We start from the raw sequence: 24,319 nt of genomic DNA, 5'->3' as shown, positions 1-24,319 counted from the left end.
TTCATTATTGGCCTTGGCATCAGTTTTTAAATTATGGAATTCTTGTCTGTGTATTACAGTACAGAAGACAGTTGTAATACATCGAAATTGTCGGGAATCAGGATTGTTGGAGAAAAAGAAATATAAGCATGGAATAGAGGAGGGTACAGATGAATCCTGTGGTCTCGGATTTGCTGGTATGCTTGGAGGCATTTATACATAAAATTTCTTAGCTCTGTTCATTGAAAGGGCCTAGAAGCAAGACACCCAGTAGCAATGAACATACCTAGTTCCCGGATCTTGACTGATAAATACGACTCCCCACTAAAAGAGACCAGGATGCCTTGCTGCTGATTCCAGGATTACGGCAAAGAAAATAAAAGGTCAGCTTGGAACACCTTGTGCCACAAGGCAAGGAAGTGCTCAGAGGCTGATGGGGACACGTCAAAAGGACACAAGAGCTGTCTTCTCCCCCTGTACAAACTGGACAGTTTGAGTATCAAAAATAATAATGACAGGGATTTCAACACATTGCATTTTTTAAAAAAGAATCATAAGTCCATAGTAATACTCAAAAAAAATGAGATATGAAGAGGGAATGGCCTTCTTTACAGAGGAGTGTCAGCTATTAAATATAGAAGAAATGATGGAACTTAAAAATCACCCCTTTCAAGAAACTTATGGTTACCAAAGGGGAAAGCAGGGTGGCAGGGCTGGGCAGGATAAATTAGGAGTTTGTGATTAACAGAGACACACTACTATATATAAAATAGACAACCAACAAGGACCTACTGTACAGCACAGGGAACTATATTTAATATCTTATAATAACCTATAATGGAAAAGAATCTGAAAAAGAATATGTATGCATAACTGAATCACTTTGGTGTACACCTGAAACTAACACAACATTGTAAATCAACTATACTTCAATTAAAAAAAAAATCACCCATTTCAACTCCCAGTCTAATCACAGATTCAGGCAAAGATCCTGTTGATAATTCTAAAGGTGTTGGGGAGAAGGATACTTACATGGTCTCAAGAGCGTCACCCACAGATTTCTAACTAGTTACACGGGGAGAGAGTGCAATGGAGAGGTCTGCTGGACACCCTTCCCCACACCATCAACCCTCCCATGGCCAACAGGGGGCTAACGCGCACCATGTGCTCCTGATGTGATGCTATGGAAACATCCATCACCTGGGCTGTATTCGTGCCAAACATGTTTCACGTGAATCTACTCAGGAGGAAGCAAACGACAGCAGAGTGGGGAACAGTCTACAAGGCAACCAGCCTGGGCTCTTCAAAAGAGTTAAGTGAAAAACAGGCAGTAAACAAAAAGTGGAGGGAGGGTTCTAGATTAAAAGCAATTAAAGAGACACAACCACCAAATGCAGTGTGTGAACTCTGATTGGATCCTGGATTGTTGACAATATTTAACAGCCTAACAGGCATGTGGAAACAATTAGGGAAATTTGAATGTACACTGTATACAAGTAAATGTTCCATTTCTTAGGTGTGCTAGTATAGCGTGCTCATGTAGGAGAACTTATTCTCGGGAGACATCTGCTAAAAAAGTATTCAGGGCCGAGTGTCATGATGTCTGCACCTTACTTCCAAATGGCTCAGAAAAATGGAGACAGGACACAAACATGGCAGCATGTTATCAAGACAAAAGAATACACGATGTTCATTGAACTCTTCTTTCAATTTTTCTGTAAATTTGAGGATTATCAGAATAAAACCTTGGGGAAAACTAGTAGCTCTGATGCTTCAGGACACTCAATAGAAATCATGAGGCTCTGCTAGCAAGCGTTTTGCAAATGCCTGGTGTACAACACACAAAAGGAAACAGGTGAATTGCTTTGGCAGTCGGTCCGTGATGCCCAGGGACAAGGTGGCTTTCAGGTCCCTGGCATAGACATTGGGTAGCGATCATGCTGCCGTTTGCTGACGCAGTAAACACCGGAGAAGGAGCCAGTTGTGGAGGGAAAAGGAAGGAAAAAACATTCCATCTGGACATTCAGGCTCCCAAAGCCCACGCCAGTCCTGGGTTATGAACCCCTGATGTAGAAGACAGGGCACAGAGCATGACACAGCACAGGGGAGCGATGGATGGAGGGAAAGGAGGCCATGGTGGAGACTGGGAAGAAACAGCCTGACAGGTGGGGGGAACCTGAGAGTGTGGGTGAGGTCACGGATGCCAGGAAGAGGGGTCTAATAACGCACATACCACCGAGATATCAAACACGCTAAGGACACTTGTAACTGTGAGTGATGAAAAATTTGGTTTGTAAAAAGTATAGATTTTTGCCCCTTGCCTATGTGACAGCACTGGATCAACTCAAGGGACCAGGGTGGAGAGTCAAGATGCACCGAAACACTGGCATGTCTCGGGTGTCACCACCCATACTGTCTTGCCCTACTGATTCGGGGCCTCCATCAGCTCTTTATCACACCCAGTTGGACAGTCTCCCTCCTGTACAGGCTGCCTGGATACCCCAGAGAGCACAGCATTCTTGCTCCATCCTTCCCAGGTGTTTTTCGGTTTGTTTGGTGCTTTCTAGGGAAGAGGCAGGCCTAGGCATTTTTAAGGTGCTCTTTCAAAGTCCGATGAGGGCTGTTTGATGTCAAATCAAGTCCAAGAACCAAGAGATAAGAGATCAAAGGCTTTAAAAGCAAGCCCAAACCAAATCTCAAAAGCGAGACAGATAAGACGGAAAATAATCCTACCGAGAACATTCATCATTCAGCAGAAGGGGATGATGGGTGGATGTGAAAGCGTAGCTCAGAGAGGGAAACAAAGGGGAATCAAGTTGGCCGTCTCAACAGGCATAATCGAGTCATCAGAACGAGTTGGTGACCTGTCACTAAGTTCGAGAAACCCAATTCAGAGTTGCTTCCGCTGGGTTGCACAAATGTCCCACCTAAAACTGACCAACTTACTCAGCATTTTTAGTGCGCCATCCAATCGCCTGGAGTCACATAGACCTGGGATGGTAGAAAAGAAAATATCCTCTCATACATGTCTCCTCCAGTTACAGAGCACTGACCGCTGCAGCAGGGAAAGCTGAGAACTTTTCATCATTGAACACGTTTGCGAAATTCGTTGGCCTTCACAGACTGTTCCCCGAACACCTGGCCTGAACGTTCTCCTCTAACCAGCATGTACAAGATCATATTCAGAAAGTGCTTATGAGCTCTCGCTTGGCTAGAAAAATCTCCATCAGCTGTCAGAGAAGCTAAAACCCATCTTGGCTCTGGCGAAACATTCCCTTCAGGGAAACGCACAAGCCAATTTGGTCACTTAACAAGTTTTAACAAAATCCAGGTGAAGGGATCTATCTGGGAAAGCAGGAGAATCTTATTGAATACAAGCAGCTCTGAGAAATAATTCCTCTCGGGAGGTGTTGTGGGGATGGGGAATAAACACGTGAGACCATCTGTACCATGGTAGAAGGCGACTCTACGTCCAATTTCACAAATGGGAACTTTCCGTGCAACCCTGATCTAAAACGATGGTTTCCAAATGTCTTGAGATTGGACCCCCCCTACTTGCCCCACACCTTGGAACCCTCAGGCTTTGTCTTGGAGATAATCAAGTTTAAAACCCCTTAAAGCTTATGAGCCCTCATTTGCCCCTCCCCCCAAACCACAGACGAGAACATTACAGAACCTACTTTAAAGATATCTAGCCTGTATTACTCTGAATGTGAGACATGAGGGACACCATGCCTCAATTTAAGAGAAATTGTTCATTACGCCGGCAGGATCTGCTCTATTTTATGTGCAGAGGTGCAAGACCACGTCTGCAATTCAGGAGAGTTCCGCTTAACATGTGCAAGGACTCAGTAATGTATAGGCATGCTTTTTATAGAGCCCCTGTGTTCTTGGATTGGCTTTAGGTTTGAAACCCTAAACTTCAGTAAGAAAAAAAACCAGGTGCAGTGTCTTTGCTAGTAATAGGGCTCACCTTCCCGAGCCTCCATGAGACAAGAGCTGGGAAGGGAGTGGTTCCCACCGTGGAAGAATCCAAAGGATGGGACAAGACTGCAGCCTGAACAAACAAATCTGCTGAGACTACCAATCACCCACCTGGCAAGCTCTGCCGTGTTCCTCCTGACACCCCCGAAGAGCTCTATCCCAACACAAGGGACCACAGGTGACTCTGAGAAGGCACAGATGCTGGTTGTTAGAACCCACTGCATGAGCTAAAGACATATATTAACTCCTTAAAGGGAAGTTCTCCAAGTTCATGGCTAAAACCCAACCTGATTAGAAAATGCTTCTTGAATAAGAATAAGCTAATGGCTGCGGCTTTATAGAATCTAAAGATGTTCTACTAAAACCCTAACAGCTTTTTTTGTACCACCAAACAGCTGTGAAAATAAACCAGTGCCCCTCGATGGGCTCCCCCACGTGCGGGACCACCCCACTGCTGATCACAGATCTGTCAGTCAACTTCCAGGGGACAGAACTGCAAGGGGGGACTTTCTGTCCATGCTCCTTCCATGACACGGAGACGGGTGACTGACAGGCAAATGCAAAAAGAGCAAATGTGATTTTCAACTTTCTGGGTGGTGATTCTGGTACAGAAACAGTTAAGGGGGGAGGGCGGGATGTAAGCAGATTTTCATTTGGAATGGATGAGAAATCTCTTATTCCCAGGCACCCCATCTCCCAAACAGAAATAACAAATCCCAAGCGAAGTGCGACACATCTTTTTATGTACAAACGGTCAGCGGTACAGATGGAGTTACTTTTTATAAATATCTGCAGCAAATCCCTTAAAAAAAGCTGTGAATAAAAACCACCTCGCAACACCAAAGGCCTGTCCTTCCCTAAAAGTGTTAACTTCCCGAGGGCCTATTCTTAGCCAAACACGTGTGGAGCCCTCCTGGGAAGGACAGGACCACTTTGGGACCAGGCGAGAGCCCTCCCATTTCCCCAGAGAGCCGAGGTGACTTGCAGGTCATCTGCTGCCCAGGACCTGGGAGTGATTAAACAGTTTCTTCCCAAGACTTCAGTCTTCTTTGTCAAGCTGCTGATTAAGCGTCTCTATATTTCCTGGCAGTGGCCCAGAGCGAGGGAGGAAAGGAAGCTACAATAGTGTGAGGAAGTAGAAAACTCTGGGTATTTTGATTAAAAAACACTTGGTAGTCAATGCAACCCTGTAAAGCCAATGGATCCAGTTCAGCAGAGGGAACACTGTGATTCAGCCTTCCAGAATCTACAGACAAGCATTATTATTATTATTATTATTTTAAGGAAGGTAATTACTTAGCACCAATTTCTCTCTCTCTGGTAAGCCTTCCTTTTCCTTGGAGCCCTTGGCTGTGATCAGTGCGGTCAGAACGCAGCTCAGCGGTACTTTCCCATCAGTAACGCAGCCGGGCAGGTTGGGGAGCGCGGTTACGCGGCACAGAACAAACAGCTCTCTCACAGCAGAATGCAACTCTGCTCGGGGGGCATCCTGACTCCGGGACACAGGCGGCCCCACCGACTCCTTCGGGGGTTGGCTCTCCAGCCCCGAGGGGCTTCACTCAAAGCGACGCAGGTGGTTGTACAGAGACTGGACGTAAGTGAAGACGCACATGGGGTCCGGCTTGCGGCCCATCACCATCATGTCCTCCACCTCAATGAGGCGCTCACAGTTGGCCAGATTCCTGAAACACAGAAGCCCCATCAGAACGCCGGCCCCAGCCATCAGCCATCGTCGCTGCCCCAGAACAGAGCTTGGCCCGGAGCTGGAGGCTCCCAAGTGCTCCCCAACTGGGAATTCACAACACCCCAGAAGAGCCTTTGCGGTTACTTTCTCTAAGGCAGTGTTTCCCAGACTCCCACATCCAGGAACTGCCCTTACGACTCGTGTTTTTACATAACTGGACTTACTTTAAATTTTCAGTGAAATTCAACTTCACTTTAAGGTTTCACTAAATTAAGTTCTGTTAAAAAATTCAATTTTATTAATTCAGTCAAACTTATATTAATCGAAAAGGTTAGTTTTATTAATAAAAATTTAGCTCCAAAATTAAATTTCACTAAAAAAATGATCAATGTGTTATCAGCAGTATATGGAGAATCAGCACGGACTATAAAAATAAATGTAAACTGAATAAAGTAAATAAATAAATTCACCCATATGCTTCCTAAAAGTGTCTTTAACTCTTTTTTTTTAACCATAACCCACAGTTAGAGGTGTTTCATCGTGATTCATTCAGCAAGCACATACATTTATGTGGAAATAAAGTTTCACAAAGATATTGACCTTTTCTACTACTCATATTTTCTCTAGATTTCATCTTTATTTCTCTCACCACCTTTTTTTTTGTTTGTTTTTTGGTTTTGTTTGTTTTAATGCTGGTCGTGAGCCACTAAAAATTGATTTTATTATCTACTCAAGGGTCACAACAACTCAAAGTTTTAAAAGTTGCTTCAGATCATCTTGTGAGCCTCCCCTCAACCTCGCCCTGGGCCCGCCTCATGCTCTGGGAAATACTGGTTTAACTTCTGGCCCACTGGTGTAGATGCGTGTGGAAACTGGGGCCTTTCACTGGGCTGCAAAAAAAGCTGTTCCCTCTGCCATTCCCAGCTGGGAGGGGGACTGAAGGTCCCGGCTTCAAGGTCTCATGGAGGTGGGAAGATGAGCATCCACCTGGGAGGTAACAGCAGGAACCCTCTGCCAAGCCCAGCAAAGCCCCGCCCTGTGCCGTGTCATCAGGCCGAACCCAAAAGGCCCAAAGCAACTGCACTCGGTCCAATCAGCTTCAACAGCTGTGTACACTCTTGTAGTTCCAGGGTCTCCGGTCTTTTTGCCCCCATATCCATAAGTCCGTGAGTGACATTGTTCACATCCCAGCTGTATCCTTGCTAGCTATATGATTTGAGCAAGACACTTAACTTCTCAGGGCCTCAGTTTCCCCGACTGGATAATAGCCACTTCACAGGGAGGTGGGAGGATTAATGAGCTAATCACACAACCAGCAGGAACGGTGTCTGGCACATCGGAAGAGCTCAGTAAACGTTAGGAATGCTCACTGTTGCTGTCTGTATTATCATGGTTTGCTCCAAGCAGCAGAGTGGGTCATCAGGGAAAAGAGGCCTGAATGGGAACTCTAAAGAGCTGGGTTCAGATCCTGGCTCTGCCCAGAGCTTCACCCTTCCGTGCCATTTCCTCGGTGGAAAATCAGCCCCCGACCTCCGCTCCCCCTCCCGGTGGGCTTGTTCTTGTTGGGAGGTGGTGCCTTGTACCCCAAGCACTTTCTACCAGTCCCTGCCGGCTCCTGGGCCTGCGTGCTCCAAAGACAAGCACTGTAACGTCAGCACGGGGCCCATCCTGTGGTGCTGGCCTGACGCCGGGCCTCCTATCAGAAACCGAAAGTCAGGGCGAAACGGAGACACCGGTCCTGGATCCTGTCGGCGGCTCCCCCTCAGTCTGGAGCGGGCAGCTTGCAAGGGAAGCCGAGGGCTTCGCAGGGTGGCGAGTGGTTCTGGCCCGATGAACGGGCACCCTGGCTGCCCAGGATGGGCCGGGGCGGGGCTCGGTGTCAGGGGAGTGGACGCTGTGACGAGGATATGCACGCAGAGGTGCTTCGTTGATAGTCAAGGACTGAAAATCTGAGTTCCTGGGGAGGCTGTGGACCTGAGTTCACCTCCTTGAGCTATCAGGTGGCCTCTGATGCCCTTCTCCCTACCTGCAGCGCAGGGAGAGCTCCTCCTGCCCTCCCAGAGCTGCAGACAGAGAATGCCAGGTGTGTGCCCAGGTATCACCACTGATAGCAGTGGCCTCAGTAGTCAGTCCCCCAGGAGACGTGGGCACCATTAGAACCCTAAACCTCAGCCTTGGAAGAGAACTGAAATCCCACCCTCCAAACACCCCCCTCAGAGGCACCAACCACCTGGTGAAGGCCCTGCCTCGGCCATGCTCCCCTCCAGGTGCAGGGAAGGGGCCCTAATTTCCTCTAAGCACCGTTCCAATCCCTCTGCAGGCGGCCCTGGCCAGGAGGAAGTTTTCCCTCACGTTTCTTACGCTATTTTGCCTCTTGGTACTTTCTACCTATTGGCCTCACAAGGCTATTCTCAGTCTAATTGTTTTTTCCCCACAAAAGAGCCCTTCACATGTTGGAAAAGAATCTTAATATCCATGTCTTTCCCTGAAACTAAACATGTCTGGTTCCTTCACTGTGCCCCCAGTGGGTACCTGGGGGCTCTCCTCTGAGCGGGTTCTGGTTTCTCTCTAGAATTGCTGGCATGTTCCAAGTGTTGTCCAACTTGGGCTGACCCCCTTCTTCATTCTAGAGGCTGCACTGACCCTCCCACTAATGACACCCCTGCCCCTGCCCAGGGTGGCATTCAGGATGGGCGCTAAGGTCTGACCCTGGTATCGCCCTCTACCCCGCAGACAGGAAGCTATGGGCAAGGTGCTGGCTTCCCCAGAAACCAGGGACTGAGCCACATCCATCTGGTCCCCACCCCACCCCAACCAGCCGTGACAGTAATGATAAGATTTCTAGAAGCTATGGACACAGCTCCTGAGACAGGCAGTGAGTAAAGGAAAATGATGATGAACATTGACTTTTATAAAAACATTTCAGCCTCAAAATATTAGAGGCCCCAATTGCCTTTTAAATGAAAACAAAACTGTTTTTGTGAAAACACAAACTTGTTTTAAATAGTTCAAACAGCATGGAATAATAATCCAAAGGAGAAAGTACAGGTCATTTCAAATGTCACTGCGCAGCAAGAACCAGAGCTATCATTTGCCTACTACCAATTTTAGATGAATCAGCCCCACCTTGTTTGGGGTTAAAAAAGGGTTAGAGGATTTTCTCCTACTACTATCCTATTGTGATCTTCTGTCACTACAGGGCTAGCCTGTCAGGCAGGTGGAGGAGGTGCCTGAGGGGTTATTTTTATTTGTTTAAGCCTTCTCTAAATGCAGCCTGGGATGCCAGGGCTCGGACTACAGCCTCCTATCTGGTTTTAGAGACACATGGGCACTACAAATAGCCTGGAAGCTCCTTCAGCTGGGCTGTAACCTGAGAGTAGGACACATTCCCGGAAGGGCAAGCGGGATCCTCAGCTACACGGCCGGCCCCGGGCCTACACCGCACTCTCCATCTCAGCAGAGACGGGTGCAGAGGGTCAAGCACCCACGACAGGAGCTGGTCCTCCCGCTTTCCAAGCCCCGAACACCTGTCGGACAAGGGGAGCTCACTGCGTTGTCAACACCGCATCACTCACACAGATTAGGCCCCGGGGAATCTTTGGGGAGGAAAATTATCAGGGGGAGGGGCATCACAAACCCCTCTTGCTCCCCAGGTTCTGGATGCGTCTCTGTGCTTTTAAGGCCCCTTGCTCGCCGAAGGGTCTGGAAACTTCTCCTTCCTGACGTGCAGGGACCCTGTCCATGGCTGCTTTTCCTTTCCGAAGGTTGTGCCTTCATCAGAGCCCAGGCTCCCGTCACCCTACACCGCCCACCGCAAACTGCCTTTCTCAGCAATGTCCTGCTTGCCTGCGTGGCCCCTGATGGCTTTCCCCCGGCCCCGCGTGTCTGCTTGGCTTTTGCTGGCAAAACTAAGGAGTGTCTGTTAAGACACTGGTAGCCAGTATCCTCAAGTAGGTGTCCTTGTGCTTTCTTTCCAGCTTTTCTAACCAGCTTATTGTCCAAGAAACTAGGTGAGCCCAGCTGCCATCCTCCCAGGAGGCCTCGGGCAGGCAGGCCCCCCACGTACCTGTGAGCTGAGTTCCCGGACGACTCAGGAGGGGAGGCACCTTCCTCCCCCTCAGGCCGGCTGTGGGCGCCCCTCCCGGCCCTCTCTCGAGTCAGCAGAAAAGCCAGAACTCATCTCAGGGGCCCGAAGGCCACCCTCCCCTCCCCTCCCCAGCCAGCTGGGAGCAGGCTCAGGTGGCCAGAAGGCGGGGCCCAGTTTTCACCGCGTTGTTTGCTCTGGGTGGGAGGGAGGCACAGCCTGGAGCAGGCTCCCACACCCCAACCCCAATGTGGGAACAGAACATCTGGTTGGAGTCTGGAGGCTCTCTGAGCTCACACCTCGTGCTGGGAAAGCACAGCCACGAATGGCTCTGGCTCTGGCCGCCAAGGGAAGTTACGCTCCCTGCGAGCTGGGGTGCAGGACCACCATCCTGGGGCCCGGGGCACCCCTCTCCCTGCCACAGCCCAGCCTGGTCCAGGGCTGAGGGTGACCAAGGCAGCCGGGGCTTGAGCGGGCACCGCCAGGCCCACTGGACTCGATGGAGAAAAACTGTCAGACAAGCGTGGCCTCACCCAGCGGGGGTGGGTCTTGGGTACCCACATCAGAGCCCGGGCCCTGTACACTCTGACCATCTGCTTTTCGACAGTCACCCTTTCTGGGCTTCCAAGCAGCTGGGCCTCCTCCTGGGGAGGCGCCCCCTCCTCAACATTGAGCCGTTAAACTTGGCGCTACTTCAGCATCGTCTGGATTCGGTTGTGTAACACACTCTGTCCAAAGCTGTTTCTGCAATTAGGATGACAGCTAATCCTAAGCAGCCAGGAAAGAGACGGCTTCCAAAGTATACAAGGAGTTCTTATGACCCCACGGGGGCGAGAGGCCACGCAGGTCATCCGAGACAACACAACAGGGGCAACACCGGCACGCCAACAAGTCAGGGTCTCCCTTCTGCCCCTAGAGCGAGACCCGCAGTACCGGGCACGGGGCTGTAACCTGTGAGATCCAACTCCTTCCCCGGCCGGGCTTGGGGCCAGGCGTGGGGCGGAACAGACCGGGGGGAGGGCAGGCCAGGCTTCAGGGAGGGCTCTTCCAACTCCACCAGCACGTGAGAGCACCTCCCGGACGTGGGCACCGGGGTCGCAGACAAGACACAAGGGGGGCCAGGCACACACGGGTGGCCAGAGGCTCACTCCACCAGGCACAAAGGCGGGCGGGCAGGAGAGAGCGATAAATGTTCCCTCCAGGAAACTCAGCCCTGGGGAGGTCTTCCTGCCCTCTGACCTTCCTCCCCCTAATTCCATGAAGCCCAGCATCAGGCAGCCCTCAGCACCCTCATCTCTGCCCTGTGCCCGCCCTGGAGTGGGGGCGCGGACTCGATGGACCGCAGCAATAGCTCCCCTGCCCTCCGCCTTCCGTGTTCAGCCCACAGGAGGCCCTGGCGTGAGGGCAGGAGGTGGGGGAGGGCAGAGGGTTTACTCCCTCAGCTCACTTCCTGCCGGGTCACTGTGAGCTGGTCGCACCCACTGCCCCAAAGTACAGCTCCTATCAGCCAGCCCTCTCCACAGAGCTGTTCTCCCAGGCCCAAGGATACCCCACGGCGCCTGGCTCCTCACTCACTCCTGCCCACATGTTTGCAAGGAATCCCTTTGTTAAACCCTCCTGCCTACTCGGTTTGAAGGCACCCTCACCAGAGCCCTCTTTGCCACTCTCCTGAGGCACTGCGGGTAGCCCTCAGCCTATAACCAAATGCCAAGCTCCCTGAGCACCTCCTGAACCCAGAATCACCCCTCACCCAATCTTCTCCCTATGAGCAGGTCTTAAGAAGGTAGGCAATTTCATATCAAACGCTTTTACGACAGTTAGGGAAGCAAAATGTACCTACTGGAGAAGCCTAAAATGTCCCCCAGGCAGATATTATTCAGTTTCCTGCTGATCAGCCGCTGGGCTCTCCCAAGCAACTGTATCTCTCACCAGCCTGGAGAGGACAGGCTCAGTGCTCCGGGGGACCCTGTCCCACTGCCCCTTGCACCTTGTCTGTGGCTGGTCTGGCAGACCGCACACCAGAGGCCGGGTACCAGCCAAGAGGGCAGGTGCACGAGAAGAGGAGAGAGCCTGGCTCTACCACTGAGTGCCGGGTGGCCCGGGGAAAATCCCCCCTTCCTGGCCATAGTCTCTCCATCCGTACGGGAGGCGACAGACTGGGTGGCCTCAAGGCTCTCAGCTCTGCGGACAGCTGCCCCCGTCCTGCCGGCCCCTGTGCCGGACGCAGGGCAGAACTGGGCTTGGGGACTGGGAGGGGCCGGCAGCCAGGGGACCCGCCATACTCACTCGGCCATGGTGAAGGCCAGTTGGAAGTTCTGCCGCCGCTGCGCGGGGCTCAGGGCGCTATAGTCGAAGGCATCGGGGAAGAAGGAGTGCACCAGGGCGCAGAAGGCCATCCCGTCACTCCAGCTGGAGGAGAAGTTCTGCAGGTCCACGTGCTGCGAGGCCAACGCAGGGAGGTAAGGGGGAGTACAGCGCCGGCCTCAGCTCCTCCACCTGATTCGACCCCCCAAGCAGGTCCTCCCAGCCCCTCCCCAGGCCCACCATCCACCCAGCTCAGCAACAAGCCGTGCCTGCTGGGCTCCACCTGCAGCGGCTGGGGACCAATCGGGAGTGTACAGTTTCTCCAGCTCCTACCCCTCCGCCCCAGACTGGGGCTCCTGTCCCGGGCAGGGGAACAAGAGTGGGAGGGGGGGCGGTGCCCACTCCCACCTCTGGCCGGGGTCCCAGCGGTCGGGCCGGGCTCACCTGGTAGCCGAGCGTCTTGTTGCGGCACCACTCGAGCAGAATCTGCTTGATGCTGCTGGCGCTGGCCACGCCGAAGCTCTGCGAGCGCTTCAGCTTCGCCCGGGTCTCGCCCTTCCCCCTGCAGAGAGAGGGCAGGCCTGCTGGGGGGCTGGGGGGCTGCCCCCCGGCTGCCATCTACTCCGAGAACGTGCCCCACCTGCTCACCCAGGCAGCATGCAACCCTCCAACCCCACACCCATGTCCAGGCATGAGCCCCCCATCCCAGGGCACAGCCTCCCTTGATGGAGTTTGGCACGACCAGACCCCCTTCCAGCCTCCAGGTCCCCTGTTTACCTCCCACGTGGGCAATCCTGGGGCAGAGGACCTGAGGCCGCACGGCCCGTGCCCCTGCCGTCTGTCTGGAGCACACTCCCTGCTTCCCTTCATCCCACCCCTCCTCTGGGCCTCCCTCTGGGGCCGCCCTCTTTCCTACCCTGGAGCGATGGTTTCTTCCTCTGGGCCCCAAGGACACTCCTTAATGGCCAAGATCAGGTTGTCTGGATCAGCGGGACACTTCCTGGGTGTCCCTTCTGACTCACTAGAGTCAGAGCCTTGGGAGCGGGACTGGGGGTGGTCATCATCAAATACGCCTGGGCCGCACCCCACAAGCAACAGGCATCAATACCACCAGCGGACAGGAGGGCTGGATAAATGTGTGCAGAGGTGGATCCCATCTCTAATGGGAGCGGGGGTTGGGGCGTGATAGGGGGCTGGTCTCGCTGTGTCACCTCCAGCTCCTGCTGGGCATCGCAGTGACCGCCCTCTGGCCTCTCCAGTCACGCACTGAAACCAACTTCTACAGTTGGGTGAGGAATGTGGGTGTGAGGGCAGCCGGGGCCCCTCCAGGACTGGGGGAAGGGGGCCTAGGCTCTCCCCAGGCCTTGCCTGGCTCCCTGCCCCCTCCTCTCCTCCCCACAGCTGGGGCCACCTATCCCTCAGCCCACTCCGTAGCCGGCCCTGACCTTGTGTCTTGCCCAAGAGGTCACATCTTGGTCACATCTTGGGGAACTGCCCCCAGGGGAACAGGACAGGGCCAGCTTTGCCGTGCTGTGCCTGCCTGACCCTAGTCTGGGCCCAGGCCTACTCTGGGGGCCCCGACTGGTCTGGGGGGCGGGGGGTGAGAGCATCCGTACTTGCCAGCTGTATCCTGCTCCCATTTCTCAAATAACGCCTTCCGGGCCTGCGCCCCCGAGGTGCGGGGCAGCGTCTGCGACCTCACCAGCTCCCGGCGATGCTCCCCCTGCCGATGGGCCTGAGTCGTGGCTGGTGGCTGCGGGGATGGGAGAGACTGGGGTGGCGTCACCAGAGGTGGGCTGAGGAGAGAACCACGGAGTCAGGAACAAAGACCCGCCCATCACTAGCTCACCTGAGCCCCGGGCCCCCCACCCCACTGAGTGTAGAATGAGGCAGCAACCGGGGTACAGGCAGGGAGGAAGCACCACTTGCTCTAGTCCCCAACCGGTTCTGCAGCTTTTCCAAACTGAGCTGCTGTCCGAGGCAGGCCTGGCCGGCAGTGGGCCCCTCGGCAGGTGTCCGTGCCTGGGCTGAGCGGGGGGCACCCTCCTCGCAGGAGGTGTACGCAGAACCGGCCCCACCAGGACCAGGCCCCCTCCTCACCACCACGAAAAAAGATCCCCTTTGTTTCTCCGCTGCAACAGTTTGCCAGAAAGTCACAATTCTCCTTTTATTACTAAAAGGGGGGACAAAAGCCAAGCCAGCCTCTTTCCCCAGCTCCGATCACAATCCAGTGGGCCTGGGGGAGCATGGGGACAACCACAGGCCAGGAGGCAGCAGACCTGCCCCAGCCTAGAGACCTCCTCAGCCGCGGGCGGAAAGCAGGATGCGTGGAGAGGAAAGTGGGAGATCGTCCCACGCTCCATCCTCCTGTGGGGACTGAGACACCCCCTCCAATCTTTGCACAGACTTGCTTTCAAGGGTGCTAAGAGAAACCAGCCCGAGGCCCTATTTCTCCAAACAAAACCCTCCACCTAGCCCCGCAGCCTCATGTCCTCTGCTCAAACCCCACCCAGTGACGCTGCTCTCCCTTGGAACCAAGCCCAGGAGGGTGCCTGGTCCTGGGTCAGCACGGGGAGCTCCCTTCAGGGGCCCGGGCAGCCTGGGTTCAAGGCAAAGTCCAGATGCTGCCTGGGGAGGGCTGACCTCCCCCCACTGGGGACTGGGGCCCCGACTCACCTGTCGTTGCTCCTGCTGGCCGTCACTGCCCTGTGGCCAGAGCTGGACAAAGACCGTGGGAGAGAAGAATTCTTCTCTTCGGGACAAAGCAAGGGAGAGAAATAACAAAGCCTGGCCTCGGGGAGGGTCACCACTGCCAGCCTCCCTTCCTCTGACCTGGCCCTGTGCCGTTTACCCAGTGTCACTCAGGGCAGGGGCGGGACCCCTGGGCTAAGCTGGCCCTGCCTCGGCCAACAGTTGAGGAGAAAGGATGCTGGGAACATAGAGCAATGACATAAAAGAGGTCTTTTAAAGTGTCCCCCGCCCCCAGCCCCGCTTTTGAGAGCACAGAGCCCAGGGCCTCTTGTGCTGCGTATCCAGCAAACACTTTGTTCCCGAGCCCTCATTCTGGAAACCCACACAGTCCAACCCCAGGACACACCACTGAGGCCTGACCCCAGGCCCAAGACAGGCCCCGGGGACCACGCCAAAGTGTGCAGGGTAAGAGGCCACCTTCTAACCACAGCCTCGACCTGCAGTAAAAGCCACAGTCATCTCCCGTGGGGGACGATGCTACTCAGCATCTCTGGGGGGAGGAGTCGGGAAAGATGAGCCCCATTTGACGGAGCAGATGAGCTAGGGAAGGGGGTCGCAGTGACAGCAGAGGGGGGCTGGGGCTTGCCCAGGTTTTCTGAGTCTCTTGCCAACCGCCCCCAGTCCCTGCCCTCCTTCCCAGTTTGAGGCCATGCCCTCCTGCTCCTACCACTGGGACTGGGAGTCCAGGGTGTGGTGGCCTCACTGGGGCTGAGGCCCCCCAGGACGGCGGCAGACGTGGGCGAGAGCGCTGCAGCTGACGTCTCCCCAGAGAACCTCTCGGAGACTCGCGTGACAGCCGTGACTGGCTGGTGAGGCAGCCGCAAGGAGAGGCTCGCAGGGCGAGGCTTGGGGGGCTCTGGTGCCGGGATGGTTTGGGTGGTCTCAGGGGGTCCATCACCTGGACCTGGAACATGGGACCAGCAGGGTTGGGGGTGTCAGCCGTGGCATCCACAGGGGTCTCAGACCCTCCCAGAAGGACTCCAGTCTCTGCGAACCCTCCTCCCACCTCCTCCAGGAAGGCCTCCCTGACCACTCCAGCCTCCCTGACCTCCCCCTGCTGGGGACATCTCGCTGCTCCAACCAGAGCTGGCGTCTGCTCCAACTTTCCCTCATAGACAGTTCAATAAATAGTCGCCTATCAGTCCACTTTCTACCCTGTTCAGTGCTTGGACGATTCCTCAGCCCCTGCTTGCATTCCTCCAGGAACACGGAAGCTCACCACCTTCCGAGATCTCTCATTTTCTTCTGTGTTTACAAAGTTCTACTTCACACTGAATGAGGCTGCTCTCCTGGCAGCCTCTCCACCCACTGGGGTTTAGGCTCAAGTCCTCCATCCCTGACAAGGGGTGGCCTGGCACAGAGGCGTGGCTGAGGCCCTGACCCCAAAGCTACCCAGCCCGCTCTCCTCTGCCGTCAGCCCTACCTGCCCCAGGCTGGTGCCCGTTCTCGACGATGCACGAGTTTGAGGTCCTTCTCATCTCCGACTCGCCGGCCTCGTCATGGTGATCCACGCTCTACAGAAAGACAAACACCACCGAGGCCTAGTCAGCCGGGGCCAGCTGCCCGCACCCCCAACGACCCCCCTGGTTCTGACAGGGCAAACAACACTCAATTTTGAGAGAGACAGCCTCAGGAAGGTACAGTGATGGGCCAAGGTCACACAGGACTCAGTCTCACCAGCTGAGCCCCTAGGATCCTGGAGGCAAACACCTCCACGGGGCTCATCCCAGACCCCCAAAATGCTAGGGACAAATGTCAAGACTGGGAGTTCTGAAAGTGTGTGCAAGGCGCCCTACCCCTTCCCCCAGGCTGGACCAGATGCCTGGGGTCCGGAGAGCCTGGACCTTGCTCATCCCGGTGGCTGCCTGTGTGGGAGCAGCCCAAACCCAGCGACATAAGGTCCTTCCGGGCCAACAATGGGCCCAGGAGCCCTCACGCTGCAGGGTCACAAGATTTGCCTGGATGTCCAGAGTACAGAGGCCTGATTGGCTCCATGGGGCCCCTCCATCCCCTATGGGCTACAGCAGTGGGGGGTGTCATGCAGAGAGAGAGCCAAAACCAAGAGCCAGCAGGGAACCTGGCATCTTGGCTGTGTCGCCAGCCACCAGGTGACCCAGGTCAGGTTGTGCCCCCTCTGGGTCGGTTTCCCTGTTGGAGATGAGGGAGTAGGTTATGCAAAGCCTCTGCCATTTCAGCGTCTGCCAAGCGTCAGGTCCTTTTTCTGGGCATGCCACTTAAACCAACTTGCTTCTGTCCCCCCAGGAAGGTGCCACCACACCCATTTTACAGATGGGACCTGAGGGCTGAGAGAGGGGATGTGTGCAGTCCAAGGTTACACAGTGAGAAACAGCTGAGATTTGTGGCCAGGAGGGATGTTCTCCTCAACCTTGGCTCTGCCCTTCTCACAGTGAGGAAGGTTGGAGGGCTCGGAGCATCTGTGAGGCTGGTAGGGTCTGCCCTGCAAGAGGAGAACACAGGCAGACCCCGATCCGGGGCTCTACTAAGAGCCCATGATGAGTGGCTTGAGAGGTGGCCGTACCTCTCCTTAGACGCCTCCAGACTACCTAGCCCCCTTGTCTACCAGGTTCCCAGAATGACAAAGGCCCATCCTTGGCCCCCGACGGCTCAGCTATCACTGCAACCAGTGCAAGAGGTGTCCACCCCGCCAAGGGGGTGATCAGTCTGGTGGGGGAGCCAGGACTGTGAGATGAGATCAAGCCAGCATGAGGGTGTGTACCTGAGACAGACTTCATCCAGCCCAGTGGGTCAGCAAGAGCCTCCCAGAGGCAGGGGTAGCTGAGAGCCAGTCTAGAGTAAGCTAGGTGGACCAGGAGTGGAAGCGACTAGTATCTGCCAAAGCAGATAGACAGCAAGGCACAAAGCATTCTGATCTGGTGGCTGGAGAAGCACCATGCAGCCCAAGGTGCCAGCCTGGAGCACTTGGACTTGACTCCTTGGACAAGAAGAAACTGAAGGTCGTCAGCTGTGTTTTAGGAACATCCTTCAGAAGCCAGTGACATAGTGCCATGGAAGGGGGCGACCAGATGGCCAGTCACCTCACTAGTCCCACATGGGGACCTGGGGAGGAGAGATGGGGCAGTGAAAAAGGACTCAAAGGTTTGGGGAGAGTACGTGGATGTGGAGGGACGGGGCAGTCACACCTCTTCCAAGTCTGGGCTTTGGGCCCAGCTGACTTGACTATGGCGGTGGGGGGGATCGGTGGGAAAATAAGAACTTCAGTTTGGGACATGGTGAGTGTAAGGTGTCCTTGGGGCATCAGGGGGTTGAGGTCAGGAGGTAGCTGGATATTTGAGTCTGATGTTTAAGAGGAAGGACGGACAAACGATGGACAAACAGGGGTCTCACATCTGGAGCACAGCAGAGGAAGAGCAGGCTCAGGGCCGATGGGGCCTGCGATGGGCACCACATCTGGGGGCAGAAGAGGCACCTGCAGAAGAGAATAAGAAGCAGCAGCCAGAGGGGGGAGGAAGAAAACCAGAAGAACGTGGAGAAAGGCAGGTGGAAGTGTGTCAAGAAGGCTGGCGTGTCAGTGGCTCCAAAGGTGGCCTCAGGTCAAGGAGAAGAAGGTCAAGACAAGATCTAAAAAGGTCCTTTGGGTTTAGCAAAAAAAGAGGTTCTTATTGACAGTTTAGGAGCTGCATCAGAGGTGGGGGTGGGTGCAGGAGACAGCCTCGGGGAGAGATGGAGACACGGTACCTGCAGCCATGAGGGGCGGGGGAAGGGGCTCCTCCAGGTGGATGAGGTAGGACAATGTTTATAGGCTGCGAGAAAGGCTCCAGCCGGGTGATGGGACCCTCTGTGGCGTGGGGACCCTGGGGAGGTGGAAGAGGACAGGACTCGAGCCTGGGGAGAGCCTGGGCTTGGAGAGGAGGTGACTCCTCCAACTTCTGATTCAGGAGGATGGAGCGGGACGGGCCGGCCCCACTCGCAGGAACACTGGAGAAGAGGGGGCAACTCCTGACACCCCAGAGTGGGGAGGGCACCCCTAGCGCCTAACCTGAAGCCAGCTCGGCAGAGGGAGGAGAAGCAGCCAGTCCATCCTGAACCCAGCCCCCACCCATCACCAGGGCGCTCAGCTCTGGGGGCTTCACGTCCCGCCCACTCACTCTACTCTGGTCCAACAGGTTCCGCAGGTCTAGGCGGAGGTCTGGAGGGCCCGGCCACTGGTGAAACCATTTTCCCAGGAATGTGGGTCTCTCTGGGGGGCCCCCCACAGACACCTGCCCCCCCCCGCCCCCCGCACACTGCAGGCCCCGTACCCACCCCATGATGCCCCAGGGGGACCAGACGCCACAATCGGGCAGGAAGTAGGTCCTGGACCAGCTGGATTCCTGCCAAGGGGTCTCCGGCAAAGCAGGAGGGAAAGGGGATGGGGCTGACTCACACTGGCAGGCCGGACTCCCCTCACTACCCCATCCCCGAGACTGGGACCCACTGCTCGTTCAACTCATCCAGAGACCACCCTCCAACCCCTCATACGAGCCTGGCGGGTGGGGGTCATCCCTAACCTCACCCCGTGACCAAAGGCAGCAGCAAAGTCAAGGTTTGGGTCTCCTACCCCAACCCAGGGCTCTATCCACAAAGCGTTCATGCTTTCCAGGAGCAGGAAGGACAACTCAAGACAAATTTGTGAGGCCGGGCCCTAGCCATCTTAGCCAGGTGAGGGGGAGAGCGGGGTAACTGCTCCAGCAGGATCTGAGTCCCTGAGCCCACCCACAGGGCCCCCAGCATGCATGCTCCCCCAGTGGTCTTCCTTCGGTGGGGGCAGCCTGATTCAGCCACAGGGAAGGGAAGGGGGGCGGTTCTGTGTGCTGGGGTCAGAGTAGAAGTCACTGGAGAGCCCTGGGGATGAGACAGGTCCTGGGGAGCTGGCTCTCACACTCCCAAGATCTGGGCTTTGTTTGAAGAAGGGGGAGGCTCCCTGTGAGAAAGCCCAGGCCTGGGAATGTTAGGGGGGAGAGGCAGGGGGTGAGTCTGATTTCAGGGACCCTCTCCCTGGGGAAGTGTTTAAACACTGTTGTGAGGCCAGGAATAATAGTTCAGGCATTCTTGGGGCTGCCTGACCCCACGTGGGCTCATGCGCCTGGGCAGGGGAGCACGTCTGCGTGCCTAGCACAGCCCACATGCGGCCAGAGCCCCCATTCTGAGCCCCTAACACGGCTGCTCCGTCCTCCTCCTCCTCCTCCCTCACACCACAGTTTTAAAGACTCAATTCAAACTTCTCCCCAAAGCATTTAGCTCTCTTATCACACAGTGTGTCTGGGAAAGGAAGGCAGATAAGGCAAGTCTGGTTTCTTTCACATCGGACCTCGATGCTGCTCCTGGCTGTCGCTCCCGAGGGGCTCCACTGCCTCTGACGTGGGGACCTGGTGGCTCCAGCTCAGCTGAGGACATTTCCAGGGACCAACTCTGGCACAGCCTCCTGGGCCAAACCTGGCCTCAGGCTACCCTCCACTAGCCAGACCACAGCTGCGGCTCCGTGGACACTCTTACGAACCGATCGGGTTGATGTCACTGTTATAACTACGCAGCCCACTCGGCACAGGGGCCAAACAGGGATGGGCCAATCCCCCTTGGATGCAAGGAAACTGAGGTCCAGCTGGGAGATGTCCCCAAGGCCTCATAACAAATGTGCCCAAAGCAGCTCCTATTTGCTGCAGGGTCTCAGGCTTCCTACAGGGAGTACTCCTGATTATTCCCACCCTACTGCCCTGCCCTCTCCCTCCTCCCAGAGCCTCCCTGGCTACTCACTACCTAGCAAGGTCAAGGTTTGTGCACTCAGAACTGGATTACTAGATCAACCCTGCATTGAGTTCAGGGCATAAGTATATGCTGAATATGACCCACCTCCAACCCCTGCAGTCCCTGGTTTGAAATAGCAGGAAGCAAAAGGGTCTCAACCAAGGGTCTCTAAATTTCATTGCCTGTTACAGAGGGGCAGTGGAACACCAGCCTCTGCACTGCCTGACGACTGCCACCACTGGCTCTCGTGCGCGGGTGAGACCCTCCTACCCAGACCACCCTGCCCACCCCCCGGTCCCCAGCAACACACACATGGGAATATGGGAGTCTGAGAGGCCAGACAGCCCCGGCGCCCAGCTGAGACTCTTTCCAGTCTCACCCCGGAGCCCCGATTCCTTGTTCACGACCAAGTGTCCGCTCACAAGCTGCCGGTAACAGCCCATGAGCAAGAACGTGTGGATGGGGCTTCCCTGGTGGCGCAGTGGTTGAGAATCTGCCTGCCAATGCAGGGGACGCGGGTTTGAGCCCTGGTCTGGGAAGATCCCACATGCCGCGGAGCAACTAGGCCCGTGAGCCACAATTACTGAGCCTGCACGTCTGGAGCCTGTGCTCCGCAACAAGAGAGGCCGCGACAATGAGAGGCTCGCGCACCGCGATTAAGAATGGGCCCCCACTTGCCACAACTAGAGAAAGCCCTCGCACAGAAACGAAGACCCAACACAGCCAAAAATTTAAAAATAAATAAAATAAAAATTAAAAAAAAAAAAAAAAGAACGTGTGGATGACTCTGCACAGCACCCCTCCCCGCCAGAAACTGGCTCGGAGCCCGGGTGGGCGAGAGAGAGGTGGGTTGCAAGAGAAGTGGGGACCAGCGCCTCTGGTCGGGCAGGGAGAAGCCGCCTCAGGCCCAGGGAGCCTCTGATCCCACTGGAGACCTCGACCATCCTCTACCCACAGTGCTCAACTCTGCTGGCTGTTCCACCTCCCTTCAGGCTCTTTTGAAGTCCAGAACCTACTCCTCAACGGTGTCTCCATCCCTCAACGAGGGGCAGCATCCCTGCTGACCCCCAACCTCTTCTTCCAGAAGGACTTCCCTCTCTCCATGTCTAAGAATGGGCTTTCCAGGGCCTCCCAGCTCCCTGGCCTCTGCCCAGGGCTCTGGCCTCACCCTCTCCTTCTGCACGGCTGCCCTGAAGACCTCACCCATTCTAGGGCTTCAACCACCAGTTCTGTCCTGATGTCCCCCTGACCTCTGGCGTCGACCAGATCTGTGACTCCGCCTGCTCTGGGACACCTTCTCCTGGATGTCCCACAGCCTCACACCCTCAGCACAACCCAAATGGAACCCAGCATCTCCACCAGACGTGTGACTCAGGAGTTCCCCAGCAGGGCTCCCCAAGCTCTGGCCGCCCTCTCCTTGGACCACCACATTTAAGTTATCCTGTCTCCAGCCACCCTCCAACCTGCCATCCATCCATGAGGGACCTTGTTGGATACAAGGAGGACCCTGTCCCTCCCCTGCCCGGTGCCCCTCGCCCACCAGCCCCATAGCCAAGAGGACTAGCCCACCCCACGTGACTAACGGCCATTCCCCACTGAGAAAACTTAGATGACTGGAGAGATTCCTCTCACATATTTGCGTGAATTCATGTACCTATTTACATGACTCTGAAAGCATTTTTCGAAAACTTGGACAGCTGCTTCCACGAGCAGACAAGGAGCAAATGTGTGTTAAAATAAAATCTCAGAAACAGCCGATGACACAGTTTATTAGGTACGTGTGAGCTCACAATGGTGATCTTATACCATGGTCAAACAGTGGTCACGCTTACAGGACAGAATTAAGTGTATCCATTTCTAGGCACTTCACACGGAGCACCGGGAGACCCAGGAGCTCTGCCACCAGCATGTTTAAGAACCTCTCACCCCACCCCCCAAGGCAAAGCCCAACTCCCCGGGCCAGCATCCAGGGGCCTTCACAATTCCTCCCTCTACTCTCATACCCACCAGGCTCGCCTCCGGCCGGTGAGTCCTTTCAGCCTCTCTGAGGCGGCAGGCACAGCCCCACACACCGCCCCCTCCACGAGCAGCAGCAGGTCCTTGGCCTCCAGCACAAAGCCAGCCTGAGACACCCACCAGGACGGGACAATCGTGTTTGGGGCAGAACATCTGCTCTGGCTGCCCGCAATGTTGGTACTGCTCGGTCTGGGGCCATCGCCCACCCTGGCTGGGACCTCCAGGGGCAGGGGCTAATCTGATCCCCCTCCTCCTGGCCCCTGGAGGTGCAGCCCAGCCCACACAAGAGATCTGAAGGCGTGATGGACTGAACCAAGGAGGGACTGCAGGTGCACATTACCCAGACCCTGGCACCCCAACCCCGGAGCACACGCCTGGCAGGGTGGAAAATCCCACCTATGGGCCACTGCACACACCATGGGAACCTTCTCACCCGCCGCTCCAGGCGGCCCCAGGCTCAGGGGAGTGACTGGTCCACACCGGCCTCCGCCCCACACCCAGCCGTGTGGGCCTCTGGCCCGTCACTGACCCCGGAAATCTAGACTGCTCACGACTGGTTCCCCCTGGCCCCCACCGCCACCCCTTCTCTCCCTTCAAGGTAAGGATTTACCCCCTGCGAGTTCCCAAACGCCGCTGCCCGGCTGCGCCCCAACAGACGGCGTCCTCCTGCCCCAACACACACCCGGGCTTGAGTTCTCAGTCTGGGTTAATCAATAACCTGGACCGTCAGGCCTCAGTGAAGCGGCATCGCAGGGGGCGCGTCAGTGGAGGTGTGGGAGTGGGGGTGGGGTGGGTTGCTGACCACCCCAACACGCCGGCCGGGCCCCGGGCGGTGTTAAACAGCGCCCAAGCCCTTAGTGCCACAGGACAGCGGAGAGAGGGGGACAGAACTCGGGGCGAACAGGGCCCGGATGCAACGAAGGGAGGGGGGCCAAGACAGGTGCAGCGAGCAGGCTAAGCCGGTGCTTCGCCGGATGGTGGCCGGACCCCCACGACGGAGTCGCAGCGGCGGGTGGCAGAGCAGCGCCCAGTCCCGCAGGCGCACGCACTCGGAACCTATAGGCGCGGCGGGGGTCGCGGAGCCCTCCTCCCCCGGCGCACGCGCACAGGCGCCGGCGCTCCCCGAGGCTCACCTGGCCTCGGCCGGACAGCGAGAAGGTGGCGTGGCTGGCAAAGCGCGCGGTGCCCAGACGGGGCGCGCGGTCCGGGACGCCAGGCGCGGGCGGAGGGCTGGGCGTGCCGGGCGCGGGGGCCAGCCCGGTCTTCAAGCCCAGCGCCTCCACCTGGCGCGTCAAGCGCTCGAGCTGCGCCTGCAGCCGCTGGTTGTCGCGCTGCAGCTCGGTCACCGTGCGCGCCAGCGGCCCGGCCAGGTGCAGCGCCTCGGCCACGCGCTGCTCCACGCCGCGCTGCAGCCCCTGCATGTCCTCGTGCAGCGCGCGCACCGCGCCCTCCAGCGCCGCCTCGTAGCGGCCCAGCGCCTCGCGCACCGTGCGCGCCTCCTCGGCGTCGGGGGCCGGCTCCATGGCGGGGCAGAGCGCTTACGTGTGAGGGAGATCAGGCCTGTCCGGGCGAGCAGTCGACCTCCGCAGCTCCGGGCAGCAACTGGACGCCCGCGGCCGGGTTCGCCCGAGGGTTGGTGGGAGGGGCGGGCAGGGGGCGGGGCGGGCAGGGGGCGGGGCGGGCCCCGCGAGCCGGGGGACTGGGCGCCGCGAGGGGGCGGGGCCGAGGGGGCGGGGCCAGGCGGCTCGGGGGGA

The 24,319-nt window shown here is 56.4% G+C and overlaps 1 protein-coding gene across 2 annotated transcripts; it reads right to left on the bottom strand.

Annotated features, from left to right (window-relative positions):
* Window positions 1-4,689: 4,689 nt before the first annotated feature.
* SMTNL2 (smoothelin like 2) lies at window positions 4,690-24,186 on the bottom strand. Of its 2 annotated transcripts, none has more exons than XM_061175119.1 (8): window positions 24,108-24,186; window positions 16,210-16,300; window positions 15,454-15,690; window positions 14,712-14,787; window positions 13,652-13,831; window positions 12,480-12,597; window positions 12,018-12,169; window positions 4,690-5,645 (listed from the first exon to the last, which is right to left on the bottom strand). In XM_061175119.1, exons 2-8 carry the CDS (start codon window positions 16,262-16,264, stop codon window positions 5,519-5,521), a joined length of 945 nt encoding a protein of 314 aa, XP_061031102.1. In that variant the 5' UTR covers window positions 16,265-16,300; window positions 24,108-24,186; the 3' UTR covers window positions 4,690-5,518. The 2 variants fall into 2 exon arrangements, with proteins under 2 accessions (XP_061031102.1, XP_061031101.1); XM_061175118.1 differs by having other exon boundaries at window positions 23,699-24,179.
* Window positions 24,187-24,319: the final 133 nt, after the last annotated feature.

Source organism: Eubalaena glacialis, chromosome 19 (assembly GCF_028564815.1).
Source record: "Eubalaena glacialis isolate mEubGla1 chromosome 19, mEubGla1.1.hap2.+ XY, whole genome shotgun sequence".
Classification (NCBI taxonomy): Eukaryota; Metazoa; Chordata; class Mammalia; order Artiodactyla; family Balaenidae; genus Eubalaena; species Eubalaena glacialis.
This window is presented reverse-complemented; position numbering and strand designations above follow the sequence as displayed.

Bases quoted from the DNA above. Each gene is read 5' to 3' on its own strand.
- SMTNL2 (XM_061175118.1), bottom strand. From the start codon at position 24,088: ATGGAGCCGGCCCCCGACGCCGAGGAGGCGCGCACGGTGCGCGAGGCG. The intron at 16,301-23,698 runs GTGAGCCTCGGG...GTCTTTCTGTAG, and splicing joins CGCTGTCCGGCCGAGGCCAG to AGCGTGGATCACCATGACGA. The intron at 13,832-14,711 runs GTGAGTCGGGGC...TTCTCTCCTCAG, and splicing joins GCCAGCAGGAGCAACGACAG to CCCACCTCTGGTGACGCCAC.